The sequence below is a fragment of the Lolium perenne genome, chromosome 3, assembly GCF_019359855.2.
Source record: "Lolium perenne isolate Kyuss_39 chromosome 3, Kyuss_2.0, whole genome shotgun sequence".
Taxonomy (NCBI): domain Eukaryota; kingdom Viridiplantae; phylum Streptophyta; class Magnoliopsida; order Poales; family Poaceae; genus Lolium; species Lolium perenne.
Window position 1 is genome coordinate 129508830 of NC_067246.2, and position 27653 is coordinate 129536482.

Below are 27653 nucleotides of genomic sequence, written 5' to 3' on the forward strand. Positions count from 1 at the left end.
CAAATATGAGGTGCCAAAAAAATCCAAGAAAAGAAAGTTTTATAGTACATAGAGGATGACATGCGGGTCCCATTTAGCAGCAGCGGTATCACTGTTTGAGAGGCAGCAGGGGATCGAAAGAAAAAGTCAAGTACCAAATATGAGGTGCCAAAAAATCCAAGAAAAGAAAGTTTTATAGTACATAGAGGATGACATGTGGGTCCCATTTAGCAGCAGCGGTATCACCGTTTGAGAGGCGGCAGGGGATCGAAAGAAAAAGGCAAGTGACCAAATATGAGGTGCCAAAAAAAACTCCAAGAAAAGAAAGTTGATTGCTCATAGAGGATGACATGCGGGTCCCATTTAGCTGCAGCGGTCTCACTGTTTGAGAGGCGGCAGGGGATCGAAAGAAAAAGGCAAGTGACCAAATATGAGGTGCCAAAAAAAATCCAAGAAAATAAAGTTTTATAGTACATAGAGGATGACATGTGGGTCCCATTTAGCAGCAGCGGTCTCACTGTTTGAGAGGCAGCAGGGGATCGAAAGAAAAAGTCAAGTGACCAAATATCAGGAGCTAAAAATAATTCAAGAAAAGAAAGTTTTATAGTCCATAGAGGATGACATGCGGGTCCCATTTAGCAGCAGCGGTATCACCGTTTGAGAGGCGGCGGGGGATCGAAAAAAAAAAGGCAAGTGACCAAATATGAGGTGCCAAAAAAAACTCCAAGAAAAGAAAGTTGATTGCTCATAGAGGATGACATGTGGGTCCCATTTAGCTGCAGCGGTCTCAACGTTTCCAAGGCGGCAAAGGATCAAAAGAAAAAGGAAGTAGCCAGAAATCAGGGGGTCAAAAAAAATCCAAGAAAAGAAAGAAATTTGGTTCATAGAGGATGACAAGCGGGACCCATGATCCTGCATTGTAAACGGCTCGATCGGAGAGCGTTGAACGAGATGGCGCGATCGAGAAAAAAACAATGCTAGAGAGGCTGCCATCTGGGCCCTACGTCCCTGGGCGTTGCGGATTTGCGTTGACTCGGCCGGCGAACCCGAGAATTCGCGATGCACCACGTCCCGGGCCACCATACGCGACATTTTGGCCGCTTTCGTCGGGCTAGGTGGCCTCAAAAACGAGAAAAAAAAGTTTTGACATGAACCACAGAGGGACCAAAAATCGTCGGCCATGGTGCACCAGCAACCATGGCGCGACTTCAACTTCGTCGGCCATGGCAACTTTTCTTGTAGTGAGCGATAGCAGTATTTAGGAACAAGGCCTTGGGATCATACTTTCACTAGTGGACACTCTCAACATTGATCACATAACAGAATAAATAGATAGATGCTAGACTCTACACCCTCTTGTTGGATGATGAACACCACTAACTGTGTAGGATTACACGAACCCTCAATGCCGGAGTTAACAAGCTCCACAATATTCAATGTTCATATTTAAATAACCTTAGAGTGCATGACAGATCAACATAACCAAACCAAGTACTAACATAGCATGCACACTGTCACCTTCACACTACGAAAGGAGGAATAGATCACATCAATACTATCATAGCAATAGTTAACTTCATAATCTACAAGAGATCACAATCATAGCCTACGCCAAGTACTACACGATGCACACACTGTCACCTTCACACTACGAAAGGAGGAATAGATCACATCAATACTATCATAGCAATAGTTAACTTCATAATCTACAAGAGATCACAATCATAGCCTACGCCAAGTACTACACGATGCACACACTGTCACCATTACACCGTGCAGGAGGAATAAACTACTTTAATAACATCACTAGAGTAGCACACAGATATATTGTGATACAAAACACATTGCAATCATAAAGAGATATAAATAAGCACTTCACTATGCCATTCATAACAGTGAATAAGTATTCTGTGAAATATAGCCTAAGAGACCCACACGGTGCACACACTGTCAACTTACACACGTGGGACAAGGAGTCTCCGGAGATCACATAAGTAAAACCCACTTGACTAGCATAATGACATCTAGATTACAAGCATCATCATATGAATCTCAATCATGTAAGGCAGCTCATGAGATTATTGTATTGAAGTACATAGGAGAGAGATTAACCACATAGCTACCGGTACAGCCCCGAGCCTCAATGGAGAACTACTCTCTCCTCATGGGAGACAGCAGCGTTGATGAAGATGGCGGTGGTGTTGATGGAGAAGCCTTCCGGGGGCACTTCCCCGTCCCGGCGGCGTGCCGGAACAGAGACTCCTGTCCCCCAGATCTTGGCTTCGCGATGGCGGCGGCTCTGGAAGGTTTCTCGTACCGTGGCTTTTCTGTATCGAAGATTTAGGTCAGGGACCTTTAAATAGGCGAAGAGGCGGAGTCGGAAGGGGTACGGAGCCACCACACAATAGGGCGGCGTGGCCTGGGCCTGGGCCGCGCCGGCCTGGCGTGTGGCCCCCCCCAGGGCTCCCCTCTGGCGGCTCTCGGGTGTTCTGGAAGCTTCGTGGAAAAACAGGATGCTGGGCATTGATTTCGTCCGATTCCGAGAATATTTCCTTACTAGGATTTCTGAAACCAAAAACAGCAGAAAACAGGAACTGGCACTTCGGCATCTCGTCAATAGGTTAGTTCCGTAAAACGCATCAAAACGATATAAAGTGTGAACAAAACATGTAGGTAATATCATAAAACTAGCATGGAACATAAGAAATTATAGATACGTTTGAGACGTATCACTAACCGAATCCTCGGGTGCCTTCCAACATTCACATACCATGAAGGAGTGTCTATTTGCAAAATTAAGTTGCTTACTGATAGATCAGGGCAAAGCATGTGAAGAGAATTATTAATGAAAGTTAATTAATCGGGGCTGGGAACCCCATTGCCAGCTCTTTTTGCAAAATTATTGGATAAGCGGATGAAGCCACTAGTCCATTGTGAAAGTCTGTCAAAAGTAAATGACAAGATCGAAAGATAAAACACCACATACTTCCTCATGAGCTATAAAATATTGACACAAATAAGAGATGATAGCTTTTGAATTGTTTAAAGGTAGCACATGAAGTATTTGCTTGGAATGGCAGGAAATACCACATAGTAGGTAGATATGGTGGACACAAATGGCATAGGTTTTGGCTCAAGGTTTTGGATGCACGAGAAGCATTTCCTCTCAGTACAAGGCTTTGGCTAGCAAGGTTGTTTGAAGTAAACACAAGTATGAACCGGTACAACAAAACTTACATAAAAACATATTGCAAGCATTATAAGACTCTACACTGTCTTCCTTGCTGCTCAAACACTTTTACCAGAAAATATCTAGACCTTAAAGAGACCAATCATGCAAACCAATTTCAACAAGCTCTACGGTAGTTCTCCACTAATAGGTTTAAACTACATGATGCAAGAGCTTAAACATGATCTTCTTGAGAGCTCAAAACAATTGCCAAGTATCAAATTATTCAAGACAATATGAAGCATTTTCTGTTTCCAACCAAATAACAACGAGTGCAAAAGCTTTCAATTCCGCCATGAACATTAAAAGTAAGAGCGAAGAACACGGGTGTTCATATGAAAAAGCGGAGCGTGTCTCTCTCCCAAACAAGGATTGCTAGGATCCGAATTTATTCAAATACAACAAAAATAAAAACAAACAGACGCTCCAAGTAAAGAACATATGATGTGACCGAATAAAAATATAGTTTCAATAGAAGAAACCTGATAAGTTGATGAAGAAGGGGATGCCTTGGGCATCCCCAAGCTTAGAAGCTTGAGTTTTCATGAAATATGCAGGGATGAACCACGGGGGCATCCCCAAGCTTAAACTTTTCACTCTTCTTGATCATATATCATCCTCCTCTCTTGACCCTTGAAAACTTCCTTCACACCAAACTTCTCATAAACTTCATTAGAGGGGTTAGTACTCAAAAAACTTTAATCCACTTTAGTCCTGTAGTGACACATTGCAGGAACTCAATAAAACATTAGCTACAGCTCTCCACGTCTAGAAGGCCTTGCTTAAAGTCCACAAGAGACAATGCAAAAAACAGAGACAGAATCTGTCAAAACAGAACAGCCAGTAAAGACGAATTTTTAAGAGGTACTTCCGTTGCTCAAATCAGAAAACTCAAAACTAATGAAAGTTGCGTACATATCTGAGGAACACACACGTAAATTGGCAGATTTTTCTGAGTTACCTACAGAGAGCCCTGCCCAAATTCGTGACAGATAGAAATCTGTTTCTGCGCAGAAATCCAAATCTAGCATCAACCTTCTATTAGAGACTTCACTTGGCACAACATTGCAATAAAATAACGATAAGGAGAGGTTGCTACAGTAGTAGCAACTTCCAAGACACAACAAAACAGTAGCAAAATAAAGACATGGGTTATCTCCCAAGAAGTGCTTTTTTTATAGCCATTAAGATGGGCTCAGCAATTTTAATGATGCACTCGCAAGAAATAAGAGTTGAAGCAAAAGAGAGCATCAAGAAGCAAATTCAAAACACATTTAAGTCTAACCCACTTCCTATGCATAGGAATCTTGTACACAAATAAATTCATGAAGAACAAATTGACAAGCATAAGAAGATAAAACAAGAGTAACTTCAAAATTTTCAGTATATAGAGAGGTGTTTTAGCACCATGCAAATTTCTACAACCATATTTTCCTCTGTCATAATAATTTTCAGTAGCTTCATGGATAAACTCAACAATATAACTATCACATGCAGCATACTTTTCATGATCCAAAAACACATAATTTTTATCAAGCTCAAAAATAGTGGGATTAAAACTTTCGAATCCACTTTTATCAATACTATAACAGGATGATTGATCAATCTCAAAAGATATGGGACTCATAGATAAAGTTAAGACTTCTCCAATCCCATTTTCATTAGTAGTACAATTAAATTTATCAAGTAACATAGGACCATCATCAAGAGATTTATCATAAACATTTGCTAAGCAAAACTCTTTAGTACCATGCATTTCGACATCAGGCATAAACAAAGCATTATCATAAAATTTATCAAAATAGCAGGATTATCATAGATAACAGTAGCATAATTATTCTCACAAGTTTTACTCATAGGGAATATTTCAAGAGAATCCACAGGAACATAACATTCAACCTCCTTTGGTAAGCATGGAGGACAATCAAATAGTGTAAGAGATAAAGAGTTACTCTCATTAGAAGGTTGGCATGGGTCATTCTTCCTCCTTTTGTTCATCCCTCTCCTCTTCTTTTTCATCCAATGAGCTTTCAGGTTCATCAATTTCCTCCTCTTTTTCATCCAATGAGCTTTCAGGTTCATCAATTTCTTCTTTCACAGGTTCCTGCAAATTGTGAGTGCATTCTTGTGCATTAATGAGTCTCTATTTATAATCAATGATATAAGGATTATCACTGTAACTTTCTATGCAAAAATTAAGGATAGAAGAGACATAATCTTTAAGGTCCTTACAAACAACACAGGTTTCATAATTTTTAGACATGAAGGATTCTATCTCAGAGGCTCCCATAAACAAAACAAATTGTTCTACTTCTTCGAACCCAAAATGAATATAGCTATTCCAATTATAATTCTTAATTAAAACTTCCTCACTAAAGCCATATTGAAATTTAAGATGTTTAGTATCCTGTTTAGAGCAACAGTTTATATCATGGCGTTTAAGCAAGATTTTAGCAATTGTATTCAATTTTTCTATCACATCACTCATAACTTTTCCCGTTCTTGATTCTCTATAATTATTATATAATTCTATAAGCTCCAAATAGGTTGTGGGTTCTTCCATAACAACAATTTTTAATTTTTCGATTTTTCAATTTTTTATGGATTTTCGGGTATATAGGAGAAATAAAACAAGACAAAAACAAACTAGACAAAAGTAAACTAATTAAGCAAAATAATACTAGACATAAATAAACTAAGCAAAACAAAATAAAATAAAACAGAGAGAGAGGTGGAGTGTACTCCCCAGGTGAACTTATGAGTAAAGCTATGCCTCCCCGGCAACGGCGCCAGAAAATAGTCTTGATAACCCACAAGTATAGGGGATCGCAACAGTCTTCGAGGGAAGCAAAACCCAAATTTATTGATTCGACACAAGGGGAGGTAAAGAATACTTATAAGCCTTAACAACTGAGTTATCAATTCAGCTGCACCTGGAAAAGCACTAGTAACAGGGGTGATGTGAAAGCAGCAGTAATATGAGAGCAAGATAATGATAACACAAACGAGCAGTAATATGAGAGCAATGGCACCAGAAAATAGTTGATACTACTTCCAATGACATGTAGGAACGAGTATATGATGATGAGAGATGGACCGGGGTTCCCAGCTATCTACACTAGTGGTAACTCTCCAATAACAAGTGTTGGGTGAACAAATTACAGTTGGACAATTGATAGGATTGAAATAGCATTAAGACAGAACATCAAGATTATTAATCATGTAGGCATGTTTTCCATATATAGTCATACGTGCTCGCAATGAGAAACTTGCATAACATCTTTTGTCCTACCAGCCGGTGGCAGCCGGGCCTCTAGGGAATCTACTGGAAATTAAGGTACTCCTTTTAATAGAGCACCGGAGCAAAGCATTAACACTCCGTGAAAACATGTGATCCTCATATCTAAGCCTTCCCCTCCAGTTATCCCGATTCTTTGTCACTGCGGGGCCTCGGGTTCCGGACATAGACATGTGCAAACAACTTGTAGATACAATCTAAGCAATAAGTATAGAGCTTAAATCTAAGATCATGCCACTCGGGCCCTAGTGACAAGCATTAAACACAACAAGATTGCAGCAACAATAACTTCACAAACTTTATAGATAGACTAATCATAATGTAACAATCCATCGGATCCCAACAAACGCAACACCGATTACATCAGATGAATCTCAATCATGTAAGGCAGCTCATGAGATCATTGTATTGAAGTACATGGGAGAGAGAGTACCAACTAGCTACAGCTAGAACCCGTAGTCCATGGGGGAACTACTCACGGAGCATGATGGAGGCGGTGGCGTTGATGGAGATGGCTTCCGGGGGCACTTCCCCGTCCCGGCAGGGTGCCGGAACAGAGACTTATGTCCCCCGAAACGGAGTTTCACGATGGCGGCGGCGCCCCTGGAGTCTTTCTAGAGTTTCGTCAATTCGTCTCGATGTTTTAGGTCACCAGGGCTTAAATAGGTGAAGAGTCAGAGTCGGAGGGGCCACGGGGCCTCCTCACACTAGGGGGGCGCGCCCCCCCTTGGGCCGCGCCGCCACCACGTGTGGGGCCCCTAGGGCTCCCCTCTGGTCCCACTCTGGCTTTCTGGAAGGTTCCGGGAAAAATAAGATGTTGGGTCTTCGTTTCATCGAATTCCGAGAATATTGCCCGAACAACCTTTCTGGAACCAAAAACAACAGAAAACAGCAACTGGCCCTTCGGCATCTTGTTAATAGGTTAGTTCCGGAAAATGCATAAAAACATTATAAAGTGCAAGTAAAACATGTAAGTATTGTCATAAAACAAGCATGGAACATCAGAAATTATAGGTGCGTTGGAGACGTATCAGTGAGACATATGCTCAGCCTGTTTGGAGAGGCCTCGGGCCTGCGAGTAAACTTTAGGAAGATGATGGCCACACTGATTCGAGGAACACATGAGGAGGAGGAAAGGGCTACGCGGATCTTGGGATGTGAGCTTGCGAGATTCCCGATCCGGTACCTAGGGCTCCAGTTGGCGCTCAGGCCCCTATCTAAAGCTGAGTGGCAGCCGCTTCTGGACCAGATTATCAAGTGTGTGCCTGCGTGGCAATGAGGGCTCATCAGGAGAGAGGGAAGGCTAGTCCTGATTAACTCAGTGGTCGCGGCCAGAGCGGTGCACCAAATGGTGGTAGCTGAGGCTCCAATGTCGCTATTGGAGGACATAAACATGTGGATGAGAGCTTTCTTTTGGGCTGGAAAGGATGAGGTCCAAGGGGGCCAATGTCTAGTTGCATGGAGGAGCATATGCAAGCCAAAGGAGTTCGGCGGGTTGGGTGTGAAAGACTTGAGGTTGCAAGGCCTCGCTTTGAGATTGAGATGGATGTGGCTTAGACGCACGGACCCGGAGAGGCCTTGGCAAGGCCTACCTGGGTTGAATGATCCACTCGTGGCGGGAGTGTTCCAGAGCCTGACACGCTTTAGCGTGGGAGATGGGCGGCTAACCTACTTCTGGAGAGATAGATGGATCAGTGGATACACAGTGGAGGAGCTGGCGCCGGAGGTCTTCGCCAAGGTAACCACTAGGCGAAAGAACACTCGCTTGGTGGAGGAGGCATTGCATGGGGACGTTTGGATGGATGACATACCAGGAGAGATGACGGTTGAGATTTGGAGGCAATGCCTAACACTGTGGGAGGCGGTCGAGACCGTGGAGAGAGACGTCTCGAGACCAGACCAAATATCCTAGCAAGGTGCGGAGTCAGGAGCATACACATCAAAGTGCACCTATGAGATGCTCTGCCAAGGGAGTGTAAGATGGAGTATGAGTAGACCGGTTTGGGGCTCTTTTTCACCCATGAAATGCAAGATTTTTGCATGGTTGGCTTTGAGATACCGCTTGTGGACCTCCGACAGGAAGGCGAGGCACGAGCTGCAGGAGCACCCGGATGCATGGTACACATGCCTGCAAGAAGAGGATAATGTTGACCATGTTCTTGTCCTATGGCCTTATGCGAGACAGGTTTGGTGCAGGGTGCTGCACAGTGCAGGGCTACGGATCGCCGACCCAGGATCCATGGGTAATCTACATAGATGGTGGACGGAGGCCCGCAAGCGAGTGAGGAGGATCGATAGGAAGCGTTTCGACTCCATGGTCATCAGCACGACATGGACGCTCTGGAAGCAGCGAAATGCGAGGGCCTTCGGAAACGAGAGGGAGCAGAAGATGGTGGACCAAATGGTGGTCCATATTAGAGATGATTTCCACCTTTGGGAGAGGGCCAAGAGAGGAGGGAGGCTAGATATAGCGAGAGAGTATGCCTAGGCAGAGGGCTGGTGGCGTGTGTGTGTGTTCTCAGTACCATGGTGTCGTTCTTGTAATTTGTTACACTCTTTCTTTCATAAAGATAAGGCACGCTTTGCGCGTGCTCTCGAAAAAAAGAAAAAAAGAAAACAATGTGAATTTGAGCAAGGTATACATCATTATTGGGACTTTTTTTGGCAGAATCGAGAATGTCCCTTTTACGAAAAGGTGTCTTCCAACTCTTTGTGGTAAAATCTCCTGTGATCGGGCATACGAGGATGTGAACAAGACAATGGATATATTCTCTGATCGGAAGGAGAAGGATCCAGAGTTTGATTATTCGGTAAGCGTAGATGGTGACAGCACAATAAGGACTCTCATGTGGACAAACGGTAACAGTAAGTTGTTGTACCACCATTTTGGTGATGTCATAATATTTGACACAACATATAAGACAAAATTATATGATATGCCATTCAGAGCATTTGTTGGAGTGAATAACCATTTCCAGTCAGTAATATATTCTGGAATGCTGATGAGGGATGAGAAAGTTGAAAGTTTTAACTGGGTTTTCAAGGAGTTTGTGAAGACGATGGGTGGAAAGAACCCAATTAAAATTCTAACATGTGCGTAAAACCAATCAAAATCTATTCCACCAATACTATGGCAGTATTACAGTTCAATTGAACTGAATTTTTAAAATTCATGAAACAGATCAGGCACGTGCAATGGAGGTTGCCATCGAGGAGGTGTTCCCTGATGTAACACATTGATGGTGCAAATGGCATGTCATGAAGAAATAAAAGGAGAGTTTGGGTGTCCACTATCATAAGAAGAGTGAATTTTGTTATATCTATGGATCAGCTAGGGTAGGATCTAATGCCGAGTACTTACTATCTCTGTAAAGTAGTGAGCTTGTACTGTGTGTGAGAGAGATAGAATGAGAGTGAGACGGTGTACCTTCTCCCTTTAAGGAGGAACCTGCGGACGTCGACATGGTGGCGACGACGGTGGCGTGGGTGAGGTAGTGGCGGTGGTGGTGGCGCTTCCCGTCGGCACGCGCTAGAACCCTAGATCGGAAGGGATGTCGGTGGGGCGAGCAGCGTGTCGGTCAACCTCGTACCACGTGTGTCCGGCCCCCACCTATCTATATCGCACGACGACAGGGACCAACCAACCAGGGATAAGGTTGGGCGCCCCCTGATCAAAGCGCGAACGAGGTCAATGGACCGTGTTCGAGCCGTTAGGCTCGGACGTGAGGAGATCATCATAACATTCTCCCCCTTGATCTCAACTTTTCTTTTGACTTTATACTTATACTTTATTCGTTTCATTTTGGATCAGTACATAGGGCATGTTTCATCGTCACAACTCTATTGCCGATAGAATCAGACAGCCACAATATACTTCTCTATTTTGATAAAAAAAAAATTACTTTTGGGCCTCTTATGATCCAGGATAGGTAAGACTTTCCCTTAAACCCATGCCCGGCTACATGTTCCTTGAACACATTGGGTGGTAAGCCTTTCGTTAGCGGATTCGCAAGCATATTTTTTTATCCTTATATGCTCGAGACTTATAGTTTGATCCTGGACCTTGTGTTTCATAACATAATACTTTACCTCAATCGGTTTCGTAGCAGTACTCACTTGTTGTTGTGAGCATAAAATACTGCAGGCTGATTTTCGCAGTACATCTTTAGTGGTTTTTCAATACAATCTACCACTTTGAAGTCGGGTATAAATTTCTTTAACCATAATGCCTACCCCGTGGCTTCATAACATGCTATAAATTCTGCATAGATCGTGGATGATGCAACTATTATCTGTTTGGACCTTCTCCACGAAATAGCCCCCCCTGCAAGAGTGACAGATATCCAGATGTGGATTTTCTATCATTTTTACGTCCCGCAAAATCTGCATCTAGATACCCTCTTATTTCTAGAGAATCGGATCTTTTGTATGTTAGCATGTAGTTTTTTGTGCTTTCACATAACGCATCTATTAAGGTTATTAAACCGGAGTAAAGCTTTAAGCTCGGTGGTTCCTTGTGATTCCTCGAGTACTGCTAGGTCCTCTTTGATATCGACCGTGTCACTCGGGGGTCGCCGATTCACTAGCAAACAAGTTCCTGTTTATGAGTTCTTGAGATCATGCTATTTGGGCCTTTAAATTAGATAACATCATTAGGTGCACATAAACATTCATACTTATATATATATAATAATAATCTTAATCATAAGTTCAATCGTAAGTTCACAAATAGATGGAATAAAATTGGCACATCACATCTCACCAATCCCCTACATCTCCCACGCCAATGGGATCTACTCACACATGAGAGGAAAATAACATAATAATATCATAGCAAAGTAAATGGAGTCCATCTTGATATTACTGTAGCAAGCCACAGTAGTTGAAGATAAAATCAAGTACAAACCAAGATGGAATAGAGGTTTCAATCCCGAATCTTGCAAGTATGAATCTCTCTCTCAGTACAAGTGGGGTGTAGTGGATGAGGTGGTGATCTTGATGAGATTGATCTTCGGTGGAGTCGAGGATGGTCTTCTCCTTCTTCAGATCTGATCTCTTCTGTATTGCTTTAGCTTAGATTTGTCACTGATGTAGGTTTGTATGTTCAATTCATGGTTGTACACTGTTAGATCTTTGATCCTTTACCTCAATGAGCATAGTTTGTCTTGTTTTATCATGTTGATTGCCTAGATTGTGCAATGGTAGTCTCGTATGATCTATATGCCTTGATATAGTTCTATGTAGGCCTACAATTTTGTATTACGTTGATTGTTCCATCGTTTAATTAGTTTGCACATTCTTGGTAAATGTAGGACTCGTTGTGCCAGGATTTCCTTAGCCAGACTCTTGTCCCCTTTGAGGTATCGCACATCCCTTCCTTTGTCGATGATTCACAGGCTGTGAATGTGGAGGTGACTCAGACTTGTGAGAAGTCTCAACATGCGCAACTCGAATCAATGTCACAGAGCAGTGTGTATAGCCTTGCTAACAGCGTGGCGTCAAAGGTTGCCCTGAGCCTTGCTAAAGCAAGGAAGACACGTGAGCCGCATGATGCTCGCCAAGCGCGCGAAGCCCACAATGCGCAGATTAAGGGCACCATGAAGTGGCTGCCATTTCAGTCCTCCTTTGTGCTGGAGAAGATATGTGAGATCATCAGAATCGACATCCATGCTGACAAAGGATTCAAGGAGGTCCACCTCACTATTGTTTCCAAGGCTCTCTTCGAGCATTGTGGAGCAGAGGTGACTTCTACTCTGGTGTGCAACCACTTGAGAAAGTGGAGGACGAGGTGAATCCATATTAGCAAGCTTAGAGATCTGAGCGGTGCTCAATGGGATGAGCTTATGATATTGTTGTTTGCTTGAATGATCTTGTTGAGCTTGTCATTTGCTTCTGGTTATGTACTTATCTCTGTTGTTTATGTTCAATGTTAGTGGTACGTGGTCTTCAGGGGAGGCATCCATGAGTGTACAGTTCTTAGAGGATCTGTCAGGCTCAGGTCAATGGTTTCTCTCACAACAACTACAGAGGATATGAGACTAGAGAGTAGGCACATGAGGAGTTCAACCAATTCTTGGCTAATGAGGCAATGGACTTTCGTGGTGTCTGTTCAAGCACTCCCTGCTGAAGGTGTGGCTCTTGAAGGTATGGTTGTTCTGAGGTATGCATGTGCAAGCTATGTTTGTTCTAGCTATGGCTATTCAAGCAATACCTCATCAGGGTGAGCATACTAGGTTTAGAGATTTCATCGTTGTAGTACTGCTAGTGGTGATCGCCAAGCTGGTGTTCTTCTGATATAGCAACCCCGGTGTATGATAGCATGTTCTGGTAACCTCACCAAAATTTTCAATGGGGTAACCATAAGTGCACTCAGCTGGTTAACCAAACGCCTTGCCTCTTATGCAGTAAAACAAGTTTGCAGGCAACCAAACGAAATGGCCAAAGTTGCCTCACGAATGCAGCCAAATCACTTGTGGGCGACCAAACGAAGTGGAGAAGTTGATTTTTGGTTGGTTCCGCCCGATCTAGGCTCCCAACCCTAACCCGCGGAAGCTCGAAAAGGGATGCGGGCTACCAATCGTGTCCTAGTTGTCTAGCTAACCATCTCATGTGCTAGCGAGTAAATCCATGGGGTTTCAGTTTTGATATAGTCCATGCCAACTATTTCTTGAAATGGGATACAATGCCTATCACATTTATTTGCCGTACCGAGTCTCATGAAAGTCTTTTCGATTTATTGCCTTAAAAATACCACCAGAAAATACTTGAAACTGTTTTTGCAAGAAAAAGGTGCAATTGGAATATTCCTGAGACGGCCGACACTTGGACGTCCAGGTGCGCATTCTGCACGTCGCCTCGTCATCACCGTAGGCCAAAATCCAAAATGAACCAACCTCCCGAACCCAGTCCACCAACCTGAAGCGGCAGCCGGCGCGGCCAAAACCCAACAAAACCCACCGAATCCACCTCGCCGCGGCGGCCGTCGTCACCTCCACCGCCCACCGCTCCCCTCCCCGAGCGGCGCCACCATTTAAACCTCGCCGCCAGCCGCCGCTTCGCTTTCTCCTCCACCCCAATGCTTTCCCCGACCTCCACCATCCTGCCCACCTCGCCCCTCCCCCACCCCGCCGCCCCAAACCCTAGCCCCCGTCAGCACCTCCGCTTCCCCTTTCCCCCGCCCACCGCCGCCTCCGCGGCGGCGGTTCGGGCAGCGGGGCGTCGGACGTGCTCGGTGCGAGCCTCGGCCCCGGAGGGGACCGGCTGGCCGGCGCCGGCGCTGGGTAAGGAGTTGGTGGAGATGGAGCGGCTGGTGGAGGTGGCGCAGAGCGCGGCTGACGCGGCGGGGGAGGTGCTCCGGAAGTACTTCCGGCAGCGCTTCGAGATCATCGACAAGGAGGACCACAGTGCGTGCCCTCCTCATCTCTACTTGTAAAGGGGATCGTAGCCAGGTGTTGGTTATTAGTCAGATCATCATATAGTTTGTTCTCTTAATAGTATACCTTTCTTTTGTTTGGTTACCTTCAAGCTGCAAGATAAATTCACCTATTGGGTGGCGATTTTCCACCGTCTGGTGATAGTTTGGTCATGTCCTACCGCCATGAAACAAAAATTACTAAAGATGCCTAGTGCTAGTTTTGTTAAGTTGCCTATTGGTAGTTTGTTGTAATAAGTAGCATTATTTCACCTTGTCCTGGGATAGAACTTGTAGAGGAAATTTGAATGTGGTTGTGGATTACTGAAGTTGGAGAAAAGCTGAGGTGGAAATGTATCTATATAAATACTCAAGTCAATTAAGTGGGCTCTTGGTCGGAGGCTTCATATCTATTTGTGCCACTGAACTGGATCTACTCAACTGTTTCCAGGCCCCGTCACGATTGCAGATAGAGAAGCAGAAGAAGCAATGACGTCAGTCATACTCAAGAGCTTCCCTACTCATGCGATGTGAGATTGAGTTGCTTCTCCTTGCTATATTCTGGAGTAATTCACTTGCAATGCAACTGGTACAGTATGATGAATAATGCAATTTTTACCGGATTCATGCAGTTTTGGCGAGGAGAATGGTTGGAGATGTGTGGAGAAGTCTGCTGACTATGTTTGGGTATTGGACCCCATTGATGGAACAAAGAGCTTCATAACTGGTAGTGAAATGTAACCATCGTATGTTTAGGACAACTAAATTGACCTTAGCTGACAATGATGGATGCTGATTCATTTGTTTGTAGGCAAGCCTCTTTTTGGTACACTTATTGCTCTTCTGCATAATGGGAAGCCGGTATGCTAATCTTTTCATACTCGTATTAGATCTCCTTACTGTCCTTCTATTTCTCTATTTTGTGGACTACAGCATGAAGAAAACTATACTGGATATCAGTCTATCATATATAATTACACGTACCCTCTGAGTTAGCTTCATTTTGGTGATACTGCCAACAATGAACTACTGCTACATGCTACTCGATGCAACTTCTAAAACATTTGTTATTTCAATTACAGTGCATCACATATCAATGAATTCTCTTGTGGATCTGCTGTCTAGTGTATGTTTGATATTTTTGTATTAGATTGCTACTTGCCCTTTAATTTTCCTTTTCTTTTACTTAGGTTATGGGCATTATTGATCAGCCAATCTTGAGAGAGAGATGGGTTGGGGTGGATGGGAAGAAAACAACCTTAAATGGGCAAGAAATATCTGTCCGTCCTTGCAATGCACTGGCGCAAGCTTACTTGTAGGTATATTATGTTTCAGTACATAGACATGATACCTGAATGTGCAATGTTGAATTAGGCCGTTCCTTGTATAATAATCAATGTTGTGCATCCCTCAGATATACAACAAGTCCACATCTCTTCGAGGGAGATGCTGAAGATGCATTTATTCGTGTACGAGAAAAGGTATGTACCATTTTTTGTGACTATATATGGTTGTTAAACTTGCACCATCAATGTCCCAACTCACATGTTTGCTGTTTTACTTGTTTGTGATGCAAGGTGAAAGTCCCACTGTACGGCTGTGATTGTTATGCTTATGCTCTTCTGGCTTCTGGTTTTGTGGATCTTGTTGTTGAATCCGGTTTGAAGGTATATAACCCTATCATTGATGTGCATATTGTTATTTGCGAAATAACATTTTTTTGCTGGTGCTTAACATGGACCAAACTTAAGCATGTAGATCCATTTTCTTTGCTCTATGTTGGGTTCATATATTTAAGTAATATTTGGTTAGCATCTTTCTTTGATCAGCCTAAGATTAGTATTATGTTTATCATTTTTTCAGATATATGTAACTTATATATTGAGACAATCCATTCTGTTGTGCAGCCATATGACTTTCTCTCGCTGGTACCGGTCATTGAAGGAGCTGGAGGGTCAATAACCGACTGGGAAGGGAACAAGCTCCACTGGCCCGTCACTTCGGAATCTCGGCCCACAAGTATAATACTCACCCCTCTCGTTGGTTTCACCATATTTTGCTTCCAAATTATTTCTATTTTGCACCCTCAAAAAAAAAAAAAAAACGAGACCAGCCAGGACTAGCCCTTGGCGGCATATCTTTATAGAAGAGTCTGAGAAACTCAGTTGATATTCGTACCCGCTGGGGGTCGAACCTGGCTGGCCTGGACTGCAAGAGAGCATCCTACCACTGAGCTAGCGCCCAGTTCTATTTTGCACCCTCACACTGAAGAAATCTCAGCACTATGAAAAACATCAAAATTGTGTGTGTTGAGGTGCAAACACTGGCATTTCAATCTGCATTTTGCTGCTTTTGATAAGCAGAAAACAAATGTTTCTGATACTGTACGCATGATTCTCCCTCATCTTCGTTTTATTTTTCAGGTTTCAACGTGGTGGCAGCTGGAGATGCCCGTGTCCATGGGCAGGCCCTAGAAGCGCTGCGGTGGCACTAACCTGCAGCACACACCTGCTTCTGTTGTCCATTTAGAAGATGGCAAACTGTTATTCATGTGTCCAATAAACTGATTATATGTACACTTCCTCAGTCGGGATAGCAAGATGTAGTGCTGTACATTGCACCTTGACTTGGTAAATAACCCGTGATTTGTACTTATGATCCCTGAATGATGTATGATTGCACTGTGTAGTTGTGATGGTGCTCTTTTTTGTCAATTCTAGAGCTTTCTCCCATAACGATTCTGCCTCTGATCTAAAAACCAGCTGGAGTAAGTTGCCAATCCAGCAAGGTTGACGATTTTTTGTTAGGCAGGGTTAAAAACCACTTGAATCAATTGCTGATTTCCAGGGCCGGCCCATAGGCCGGGGCAACGGGGCGACCGCCCCGGGCCCCTAGCAAGAAAGGGCCCCGGCCCAGGTAGTAGTCCAATGCTAATTCTAGGATATTTGTGCTTATGTTCAGGAATAGAAAAAAGTAAGATGGCCAAGCCCACCACGCAGATTAGCAATCATGGACCAAAACAATGGATCGTGTAAAAAGTTTAATCGATCGCTAGCTTTTCTCCTCTGTACTCGCAGTAGTCGCCTCGTCTCCTCCCAATTTTTTTCCAATCGCACATAACAACGCCGCCATTTCCGTGTCTGTCCAATTCCAAGGGGACGGGGCTTGCCTGCGACGCAGCTATGCGCCCATCCGTGCGGCCGCGCCGTTAGTTAAGCATCGTACGGTTAGTTTTCCTTTTCCTCCTCACTCATTTTTTCTTGGGTAGCGAAGATCCAGAATACCCAGCTTTACAATACATGGCACTGCCGAATTCTCCGTAAGTCGCCATACGGGCATACGGCGGTGATGGCGGGCGACGTCTTCCACGACGCCATGGGTGGAGAAGGTCAACGGATGGTGACAGCCATTGACGTCCTCGGTCGTCCGCATCGGCGTGCAGGGACTCTCCGATGTGTTGGTGGCCGGTGACATGTTCCGCGACGCCGTTGCTGGAGGCCAGCGACGACCTCCGTCTTCCATGCGAGCGTGGACTCTCCGATGGTGGTGGCCGGAGACTTCCTCCATGCCATATTGCCATGGGAAGCAGGGATATTCATTATGTTGCTTGGATTCTCGTCGCTACATCAAGATTTTCTTTTGTTCTTCACATATACACGATCTGTTGATTAGTGATTCTCATATATATGGATCCGAAGTCTAAACTGATCCTTCTTCTTCCTTCACCACGTGAACAAGTTGAACACAAATCCTATTCGATCATTATCAGAATGAGTGAGATCGGTTACAGGAAGAAGGAGCGGTAAGATCCTCCCGTCGCCGGAGCCCAGCTTGCAGGCGTGGTGACAATTTGCCGTGTGGACTGAACCCGGCGCCGGCCTCCTATCTCGTCGGCCATGGTGGCATCTTCCTTCTGCAAGGGAGGCGCCGGCCGGCAGGCCGGCGATTGGAGGCAATTTGTTGACGGGCGGATACGGAGGGACTCGTATTTTAAACCGTATTCGATCTTTTCTTTTCGTAGGAAACATCAGTACAAGGGGGAGAAAGGTCTGAGTCGTTAGATGCGAGGCACACAGATGCGCCGCATGGATGGGCGCATAGCGGCGGCACAGGCAAGCCTCATCCATTCCAAGGTTACTGCAGCCATTAACTGAGACCAACAACGTTGTATCATTCCACCAATCTCTCTTTTTCCAAGGCATCAGAGATCTTCTTTCTCCTAATCTATTTCTTCATTTTGATTCATCGCTAGTAAAATAGGATGGCTTCCTGGCTCTCAGCCTCTCACTGCTCCACATCTCCAGTTCTGCTCCTCTTACTCTTCCGTGGGTCTGTTCATGAAGGCTTCACTGGATCTGAGAGATTGTTGAGTAGATTAGGAATATTATAGAAGAGGAACGGGGAGTGAGCGACCGATTTTCTGATTTGTCTATTTGCTGGCTGTTGCTACATGCAAAGGAAGGAAGCTACATCGACAATTCGACATGGAGCCATATGTCGTTATCCAGGTTCTTTTGTTCCTTGTATTGAATGTTTATCCCCAGATTGTTTGGTTGCATTTCTTCCTGAAAAACTTAAGTTCTCATCCAATAACATCATATCTCAAGGTAACACGAAAGCATTAAGTAGCAGTTAGTTTTGACAAGGTTAATTGCTTTGTATATATGAATTGATTGTATCTTTGTGCCATCTAGAAGATAGATCTTTTGCAGAACAATATTCTTTTCTTACTATCATGATGTAGTTGTCTGAATTGCTACAAATAAATATATGCGGTGTGAGTTTTGCTATTCCAAAAGCATCCATCTATGTATTCTCGAAAAAATCATCCATCTATATATATACGAGATTTGCTTTTGAAATACATTACATCCCAAAAAATTGTTTGTCAACAAGGGCCCCTTTTTATTGCTCGCCCCGGAGCCCTGAATATGTGTGGACCGGCCCTGCTGATTTGTGTAGGTCGTGTACCTTCTGTCTTGGGGGTATCTGTGTCGCATGAACGGTAAGGCAAACGATGCGTACCACACTACCACTACCAGTGGGGAACCAATGGAGAGAACTTAACCACCCTCTTTCGCCATGGAAATATCAGATAAGGAGAGGATAGCTTAGCGAAGGATGCTAACTACTCCCTCCATTCCATAATTTTCTTCGTGGTTCAAGTTTAAATTTGAACTCAAATCATTGCAAGAATTATGTAACCGATGGAGTTCTGCAGTTCCGTTTAACCGTCGGTATCGATAGTTGATCCTGACATTCGTTGCTGTTGCTGTTGCCAGTGTTTGCACCTGAAAAGCCTGTTGGCTGTTGCTGTACAGCGATAAAACGACCTGAACATTCGTGGTCTCAACTGTCAACGAAAACAGAATCCCAATCAATCCCCACCTCCAGAGTCCCCAACCACGATGGCTCCAGGAATCGCCCCCAAGCCGGCGGCGCCGCTGGTGGCCGCGCAGCCGAAGAAGCCTGGGCACATGCTCGTGCTCGGCACCGGCTTCGTCGGCCGCTACGTCTCGGAGCGCCTCCTCGCACAGGGATGGTTAGTCCGCCGGCGCTCTCCCCACTCAGTTGTCCTCCCTCGAATTCGGTCCTGATTCGTGTATGTACGGGCGCAGGCAGGTGTCGGGGACGTGCACCAGTGCCGCGAAGAAGATGGAGCTGGAGAAGCTGGGCATGAATGCTTCCGTCTTCGATGCCACCAGAAGCAAGTAGGATTTCTTCCCTCATGTTCTCTCTCGTCTTCTTTCAAGCATTGTTCTCTGCTGCTGAGCGCACTTAATTGACGGGCCACCTGGGAAGAACGTGGATGGGTCTAGCTAGAGTAGTTGTTGGTTAAAAATCTGTGACCCGCAAAGCGTTGCACTAACGTGATTAGTCGATCACATCTAAAAATGTGAATAGAACCTAGCTGTTCGTTGCAAGCCAAAATCTCTGCTAAGAACTGCAGTGAAAGTCAACCTTTCTGGAACTGTTAACTGAATAGCAGGTTGGTCAATTATGAGCGAAAGGTCAGCTCAATCAAAAAATTGTATTAGACTGCATACGTTTTCTTCAAATTTCACTATGATGCGAGTCCTAAACCCGTGATTTAGGGTTCTGATCACTTCTTGTTCGACCTGTGTTTCGCTGTAACCTCTTGCTCCTGTGTTTTGGTCCTGGTGAATTTGCTTTCCCATACAAGAGTCTTTATGTTTCCGAGACAAGTTTTCCCCCCTGATTACTCATGGCTGTTAATTCCAGCCTTGCGAGTCTTCATGCTATGCAAGATGCAACCCATTTGCTCATCTCCATTCCACCCATTCCTGGAGTTGGTGATCCTGTAAGTTGCCAACAGTTTGCTGCTCAATTCAGCATGATTCACATTCACTTGAATGTATCCCAATCGAATGTCATGGTTATTTGCATCAACGCCTTATGCAGTTGCTTTCTTCACATACTGACCTGCAAAGAACATTGACGGATGGAAATCTTCAATGGTTATGTTACCTTTCTTCAACAGGTAAGCTCAAACAATGTATACACCTCTAGTACAAAATAGTATGAAATGCTACTTGTATGCTGGTTTTTGGGTTAAATATATTACCAGCATTTCAGTGGTTAATATCAACCAATCAAGTTTAGTACAATTAGTGCCTACAGTTTTTCTTCGAGGACCCTTACGTGACTTGTCGCTGTCATACGCGATTTGCACAGCCATGCCGATACAGTAGAATATCCATTTTTTTCACTCTTATCAAGTACGGTAGCTTAGAACAATGCCTCTTAATGCTCTTACTATATTCCAGGTGTGTATGGTGATTGTGGTGGTGCCTGGGTTGATGAGGAGTAAGAGACTGAAACTGTCTATTTGTGTTTTTGCACTGCATTTCTAAACAATCTGAAGAAACTTCTGTACATGCAGTCGTGCAGTGAACCCAAACAAAGAGTCTTCCAAGTTAAGATATGCTGCTGAAGAAGGATGGTTGGATCTTGTGGATGAGCTAGATCTATCGGCTTTTGTGCTTCGTTTGGGTGGAATATATGGGCCTGGAAGAAGGTTGAGCTACGCTAGTACTTAAATGTGTTTTACTATTTTGATTTCTTATCAAATAATTTTGTCGACTCTAGAAATGCAAGACTCAGCAATTGACATGCTAACTTACACCATTTTATTTGCACTTGTCTGTAAAATTATTCGGTAGCACTTTTATCATGATTGCTTTGTACTTTATGAATGGTGCTAAGACTGCAGATATATCCTGATACTTTCTCTGAAAGCATCAGTATGGTGACTATTCTTCTTTCTGGATTTGTGATGAACATTATTTATTGTTGCAGTGCTTTGGACACAATAGCTAAGAGAAAATCTTTGTCACGAACACAGAAATTGAGGGAGTCCAAACAGTACACGGCACGAATCCATGTGGCAGATATCTATCAGGCTATCCTGGCTAGCATGGGCGTCAGATCTGCAAGGTTTCTGTTTTCTATTCCTGCATGATTACTTAGTTCTCTGCACTTGCTTGAGCCTTGCTGCATTTTTCTCTAGCTTGGCTTAAATATGAGACTGCACTGCCGAAAGGCCCCTTCATTTGTATTTCTCTGTTTTCTTTGCTCTACATATCCATATTAGCGCGGTATTTGAACATTCTCAAACATACCCACACATTTTGCCTTTTGTCTCAAGGTTTTATTCAGATTTCGTAAGCTTATTTTTTCTGAGACTGATCGTTGATTTCCCATGTTTAACCATTTCAATGCCAGGAAAATATACAATGTGGTGGATGATGACCCTGCCCCGAGAGCCGAGGTCTTTGCATTTGCTCAGAGCTTAATAGAGAAAATATATCCTGATCTCGCAACAGATTCTGCAGGACCAGACAGTCAGGATAGAATAATAGCTGGTGAAAAACGGGTCTCTAATGCCCGATTGAAAGAGGAACTCGGCGTTAGGCTTGTTCACCCATCTTACAGATCAGGGCTGCAGAGTATTCTTGATTCTTGGCTGGCCGAGTCCACTACTTCGAGTAAAATGTAGCATGTGCACATGCACAGCCAGTAGCATGTTTCTTTACTCCTGGTCCTGGGTTTGGATCATACAACCAGAACCTGTAAATGATACTGCCACTGACATGACAGCAGGTGTACCTGAGACTGAATGTTTGAACTATGTTCTCAACGATTGTTCCGCAGAACAGTATATGACAGTGGGTGAAGGAAGGTACACATAGTGAGGATTAAAATAGACTCCGTAGTCAGATTATATTTTGTATAAAAACACAAATTCGAAGCCCCAAATACAGGGAGGCCAGGTTGACAACCTGAAACCAGAAGCAACTGTAATTTCCTTCTCTTTTCCAAACAAACAGCTACTCCCTTCATTCCATATTAGTTGTCGTTCATTTAATACAACTTTGTACTAAATCAGCGACAAATATGAGAACCGTATTAAATCAGCAATAACTAATATGGAACGGAGGATCAGGAGGAAGTAGGAAACAGGGAAAAACTAGACAGCAAAAGATGAATCAGAGGACTTATCCAACCAAACTTGAACAACCGCTGCAGGATCATGTCGCTAGACACGGATATGCATATCCCGCCTTAGCTAGGTATGTAAATTTTGCACAGTTCTGGCTTACAATAATGACATCACAAGTGCTTTAGGCTGTCCGCAAGATATGTTCATGGATGCCGCCATACAATTACAACTTATCCTTGATCACTGGATACAAAATATCCATACTACCTACGCCTGACAGCTCAACTAAAACTACAGCCTTGTTGGCCCATAGCAGGCACCACAAAAACTAACAGCAAAACCTCAACTCCCAGGCCCCAGCAAATTTCTGGAAACTTCTTTTACAAAGCTAAACCACAGCCTGCCTTTTATCACATGGCAAACACAAGCGATCGAACGAGAGCTGTGATCCAGATGAATCCCATGCATGTCCAGAGGCGATCAAACGTACCTTTACATTGGCGAACTTGATTTTGTTCCTCTATGGATTTGTAGCCTGGCGCGAGAGCCAAGGTCTTCGCGTTTGCTCAGAGCTTGATGGAGAAAATATATCCTGATCTCGCACCAGATTCTGCAGGACCAGAGAGTCAGGATAAAATATATCCTGAACTCGGCGTCAGGCTTGTTCACCCATCTTACAGATCAGGGTTGCAGAGTATTCGTGACTATTGGCTCTTGGCTGGAATACACTATTTCAAGTAAAATGTAGCATGTGCACATGTGCAGCCAGTAGCATGTTCCTTTACTCTTGGGGTTGGATCATACAACCTGAACCTGTAAATGATACAGCCATTGTACCTGAGACTGAATGTTTGAACTATGTTCTGAACGATTTTTTGCAGAACAATATCTGACCGTGAGTGACAAGACAATGAAAATTAAAATAGATGCAGTAGTAATACTAATATGCATATTGATACATATTACTCATTCAGTAAGTAGATACCGTAGGAGCACAAATATGAAGCCGCAATGCATGCAGGCCAGCTTGACAATCTGAAAGCAGACCAAACTGTACATAATACTGTAATAGGATTGTTTTTTCTTTTCCAAACGCCTCCCGCCGGATTCCATTATCATAACAGAACAAAGTTCAGGCACCATGAGCCAACCCGAAAACGAACAACTTAATAACAGGGAAAAACTAAACAGCAAAAGAAGAACCAGAGGATTCATCCAAACACGACCAAACTAGATTGACAGGTACCGGATCACTCCTTAGACACGGCGCGATCATATCCCACCTTAAGTTTTGGCTTATACATACATTCATAACTCATAAGCCACCAAGTGCTTTACAATCTACCTTTGCTCAATCTATCTTAGGCTGTCCGCAAGATATGTTTTAGGATACCGACATACAATTACAATCTATCTTTGCTCAATGGATACAAAATATCCGTGCTACGACGCTAACAGCAAAATGACCATAGCAACTCCCAGAACCCCAAGAAAACTTCTGGAAACTTTCTTTACAAGGCCAAACCAACAGCCTGCCCCCTATCACTTGGAAAACACAAGCAATCGAACGAGAGCAGTGATCCAGATGACGCCATATGCATATACAGAGGCGATTAAACGTAATTACATCGACCAACTTGATTATATTCCTCAATGGATTTGTAGCCTGGCGATCCTTAGACACTGAGATGCAATCATATTCCACCTTAACTCTGGGTACACGAGTGCTTTAGGGGTTTAGGTCATCTGCAAGATATGTTTAAAGATACCACCATACAATTACAACATATCCATGCTACTGCACCTACCAGCTCAACTAAAACTACTAGTCTTTGTTGGCCCAATAGCAGGAACCACAGAAACCAACAGCAAAACGACCATAGATTTTAACTCCCAGATGCCCAGCAAATTTCTGGGAACTTCTCTTACAGGGGAAAACTAAACAGCAAAACGACCATAGACCATAGGCTTGTTCACCCATCTTAAAGATCAGGGCTACAGAGTATTCTTGTTTCTTGTCTGGCCGGGTCCACTATTTCGAGTAAAATGTAGCAAGTACACATGTGCAGTCAATAGCAATGTTTGTTTACTCCTCTGGGTTTGGATCATACAACCTGAACCTATAAATGATGCCACAAACTTTGTACCTAAGACTGATTGTTTGAACTATGTTCTCAACGCTTGTTTTGCAGAACAATGTCTGACCGTGAGTAACAAGGAACGTAGACATAGCGAGGATTAAAGAGATGCTGTAGTCAGATTATGTAAGAACACAAATACAAAGCCGCAATGCAGGCAGGCCAGCTTGACGATCTGAAACCAGAAGCAACTGTACATAGTGGGCTAGTTTTTCTTTTCTTTTCCTAACACCTCCACGCGGGAGGCGGATTCCATTATCATAACAGAACAAAGTTCAGGCACCATGTATGTTCCAACTGAAAACAAACAACTAAAAACCAGGGGAAAACCAAACAGATGATTCATCCAGACACGGCCACAATAGAACAACAATATGTACATTCAGTTTTAGGCTGCCCGCAAGATATGTTTTCTGATATCATTGTAGTGGAAATAATAAGTTAAAACTATATGTTTACTTGTAATAACGAATTAATTTATATTTTTGACCATTAGCTTTATACGTAGTATATGCTAGTATGCTAATCAAAACAACCATAACATGCATGCTCCACTGTATCAAAGAAAGAATGTTAACTGCCGTAAAAAATGAAATAACGTTAACTAGCGCTAAGAAGTTTTGCCTACGCCAAATTTAGCAACGTTTACGAAGTTGAAACCCAACACAAACTGACAACCATCAGAATAACAAGCACCAACACAAGCCAGATGTAACATTGTTTCCAAAGCTAGATTCCTTAACGACTACTACAAGTCCACAATTACTCATTTGTAATGCAGCATCTTATTCCAGGCAACGTATATTAAATAAAGTTCTTCACAGTATACACCATACAATTACAACCTATATTGGTCAATGGGTACAAAATATCCATGCTAAACAGCTCAACTATAAATACCCCCGATACATAATAAGTGCAAGGGCTTTACTTCAAATTTAGACTAAAAGAAAGTAAAACCTTGACACGTAGTATGGAAAGGAGGGTGTAGTATTCTTGTTGGTCAATAGGAAGCCGGCACCACACGAGCTAAGAGCACAACGACCATAGACCTCAACTCCCAGACCCCCAAAAAAATTCTGGGAAACTTCTTTTTAAATGCTAAATAAAAGAGCAGCCTGTTTCTATCATAAGACTACCCACAATGGGAGTATCATAGGTAGTATCATGCATTTCATGCATGCAAAATGCTGATGTGGCAGTGCAATTAAGGATGAGAGAGAGTGTACTAGTATCATAGGTAGATACCGTATCATAGCACATACTACTAGAAAAAATAATATCAAGTAAATCTTGTACACATATTTGCATTGAGATTCTACAAAACAATTAATATATGGAGACTATGATACTAGTATATGATACCATGCATTGTGGAGATAGTAACAAGTAGTAGTATCATACGCATGATACTTCTATATGATACTATGCATTGTGACTAGTCTAATGGCAAGCACAAGCGGTCAAGCGAGAGACGTGATCCCGTGGTCCAGATGACTCCCATGCATGCCCAGGCCCCAGAGTCGATCAAACGTACCTTTACATTGGCGAACTTGATTTGATTCCTCAATGGATTTGTAGCCTGGCGATCTGATAATGGATTTGTAGCTCGGCGACGGCGAGCTCCCTTGCGGCGCCTCTGCCCTCCCGGCGCTCCCTCCGCAGGGCGATCCCACGACGGTGGGCGGCGGCGCAATGCTCCGAGCAGTGCCGCTTCAGATCCCAGTCCACGTCGGCGCCGCACTGCGCGCACGTGCCCGGCGCCCTCCTCAGCACCGGCAGAAGCAGCAGGCGCTGCCCGTGCCCGTCCACGCCCTCGCCGACGGGGTCGCCGAGGATGCTCTCCATGTGCGGGAACCACGGCTCCGAGCCCGTGCACCGGACGCAGTACGCGCCGCCGTGCTCCTCGATGCGGAGGACGGCGTGCGGGCCGCACACGTCGTGGTGGTGCGGGCAGGCGCCGGCGCAGAAGATCCTCTCGCAGAACATGCAGTACGAGTCTCTGGGGAGACGCGTGGCGTAGTCCTCCGCGGCGATGGTGGCGACGGCATGATCGCGCTGGCGCGACGAGTCCCCGAACTCGAACGCCGTGGAGAAGACGGGCCGGCCGGCGGCGTCTACGTCGACGGGGATGACGGCGTGGGACAGCGCGTGGCTGTGGTGAGAGCCGCAGCAGTGGGAGCAGAAGGCGCGCACGCAGACCTGGCAGAAGCGGTCCCTCCGGCATGTCTGGGACAGATCCTCGAACTCGAGCGGCGACGAGGCCATATCCATGGCTGGTTTGCAGCAGTTTTCCTTAATAATTTGCTAGGATACGTGGGAACGATCGACGGGCCGGCGCAGTGGGATATATATAGAGTAGAATCTCATGATACCGACTTCCTCCGATCCCTAGTTGTGTCGGTGCTCTGGTTCAGAATTCTTGACGGACACGGTCTGGGAGAACACTAGAACACGCAGATCCATCCAACGCGGAGATTCCACAACCTGTTTACCGGGCTTATCATCACGATTCACGAACCCCTGGAACTGTGGAACATCCTAGTTAATCTCTGTTACTATTTCTAAAACGGGACCAACCCAGTCACTAGCACCTGTTGGCATTTATTTATAGAAGAAAAACTCTGTGAGCAACCCGTCGAATCCAGGATTTGAACCAGGGCGGGCTGCGTGCGCTCCCGCACCTCAAGCCACCAGAGCGACACTCTGTTCTCCTTTGTTACTATTTCTTACAAATGTGATAAAGTGAGTAGAAACAATGGTCATATTGTGCAAAATAGTAGGATTGGCAGTTAGAAATCGTGATAATTGAGGGGGGCTTTTACAATGTCCAAAATTAGGTGCACGAATCTCAAAGCAAGGTTGACGGTCTATATAACATAGACCCCAAAGCATATGGAGTTGGTTTTCCGAGCTCCATTTGCGATAAACGAAGGGAATTGAATTTAGGAAAACACTTGCTTTCCTGCACTCCTCTGTCTTCGTGGCCGGTAACACCAAATCGGCAAGATCAAGATTGTCATGGTACATGTAAGGTTTTTCATGGATTTGTTTGATGTTGAATACATGCTTTCAAATTGTACTCCTATGGAGTAATGAACTCATATGGGTTTAGCATACACAAGATGTTGCAA

At 44.1% G+C, this 27653-nt stretch overlaps 3 protein-coding genes across 3 annotated transcripts; 2 read left to right on the forward strand and 1 right to left on the reverse strand.

Annotated features, from left to right (window-relative positions):
- Positions 1-13394: 13394 nt before the first annotated feature.
- Positions 13395-16631, forward strand: LOC127342405 (bifunctional phosphatase IMPL2, chloroplastic). The gene is made up of 9 exons (XM_051368353.1): positions 13395-13909; positions 14369-14447; positions 14550-14644; positions 14729-14778; positions 15108-15232; positions 15332-15398; positions 15495-15584; positions 15825-15936; positions 16341-16631. The coding sequence occupies exons 1-9, from the start codon at positions 13582-13584 to the stop codon at positions 16409-16411; spliced, it is 1017 nt and encodes a 338-aa protein (XP_051224313.1). The 5' UTR covers positions 13395-13581; the 3' UTR covers positions 16412-16631.
- A 1085-nt stretch (positions 16632-17716) lies between these two features.
- Positions 17717-22078, forward strand: LOC127342408 (uncharacterized). Its single transcript, XM_051368356.2, has 8 exons — positions 17717-19459; positions 19536-19628; positions 20161-20239; positions 20341-20419; positions 20706-20745; positions 20822-20956; positions 21238-21375; positions 21664-22078. Exons 1-8 carry the CDS (start codon positions 19326-19328, stop codon positions 21935-21937), a joined length of 972 nt encoding a protein of 323 aa, XP_051224316.1. The 5' UTR covers positions 17717-19325; the 3' UTR covers positions 21938-22078.
- A 345-nt stretch (positions 22079-22423) lies between these two features.
- On the reverse strand, positions 22424-26814 carry LOC127342409 (uncharacterized). Its single transcript, XM_051368357.2, has 2 exons — positions 26057-26814; positions 22424-23194 (listed from the first exon to the last, which is right to left on the reverse strand). The coding sequence occupies exon 1, from the start codon at positions 26791-26793 to the stop codon at positions 26086-26088; it is 708 nt and encodes a 235-aa protein (XP_051224317.1). The 5' UTR covers positions 26794-26814; the 3' UTR covers positions 22424-23194; positions 26057-26085.
- Between the last annotated feature and the right edge of the window lie 839 nt (positions 26815-27653).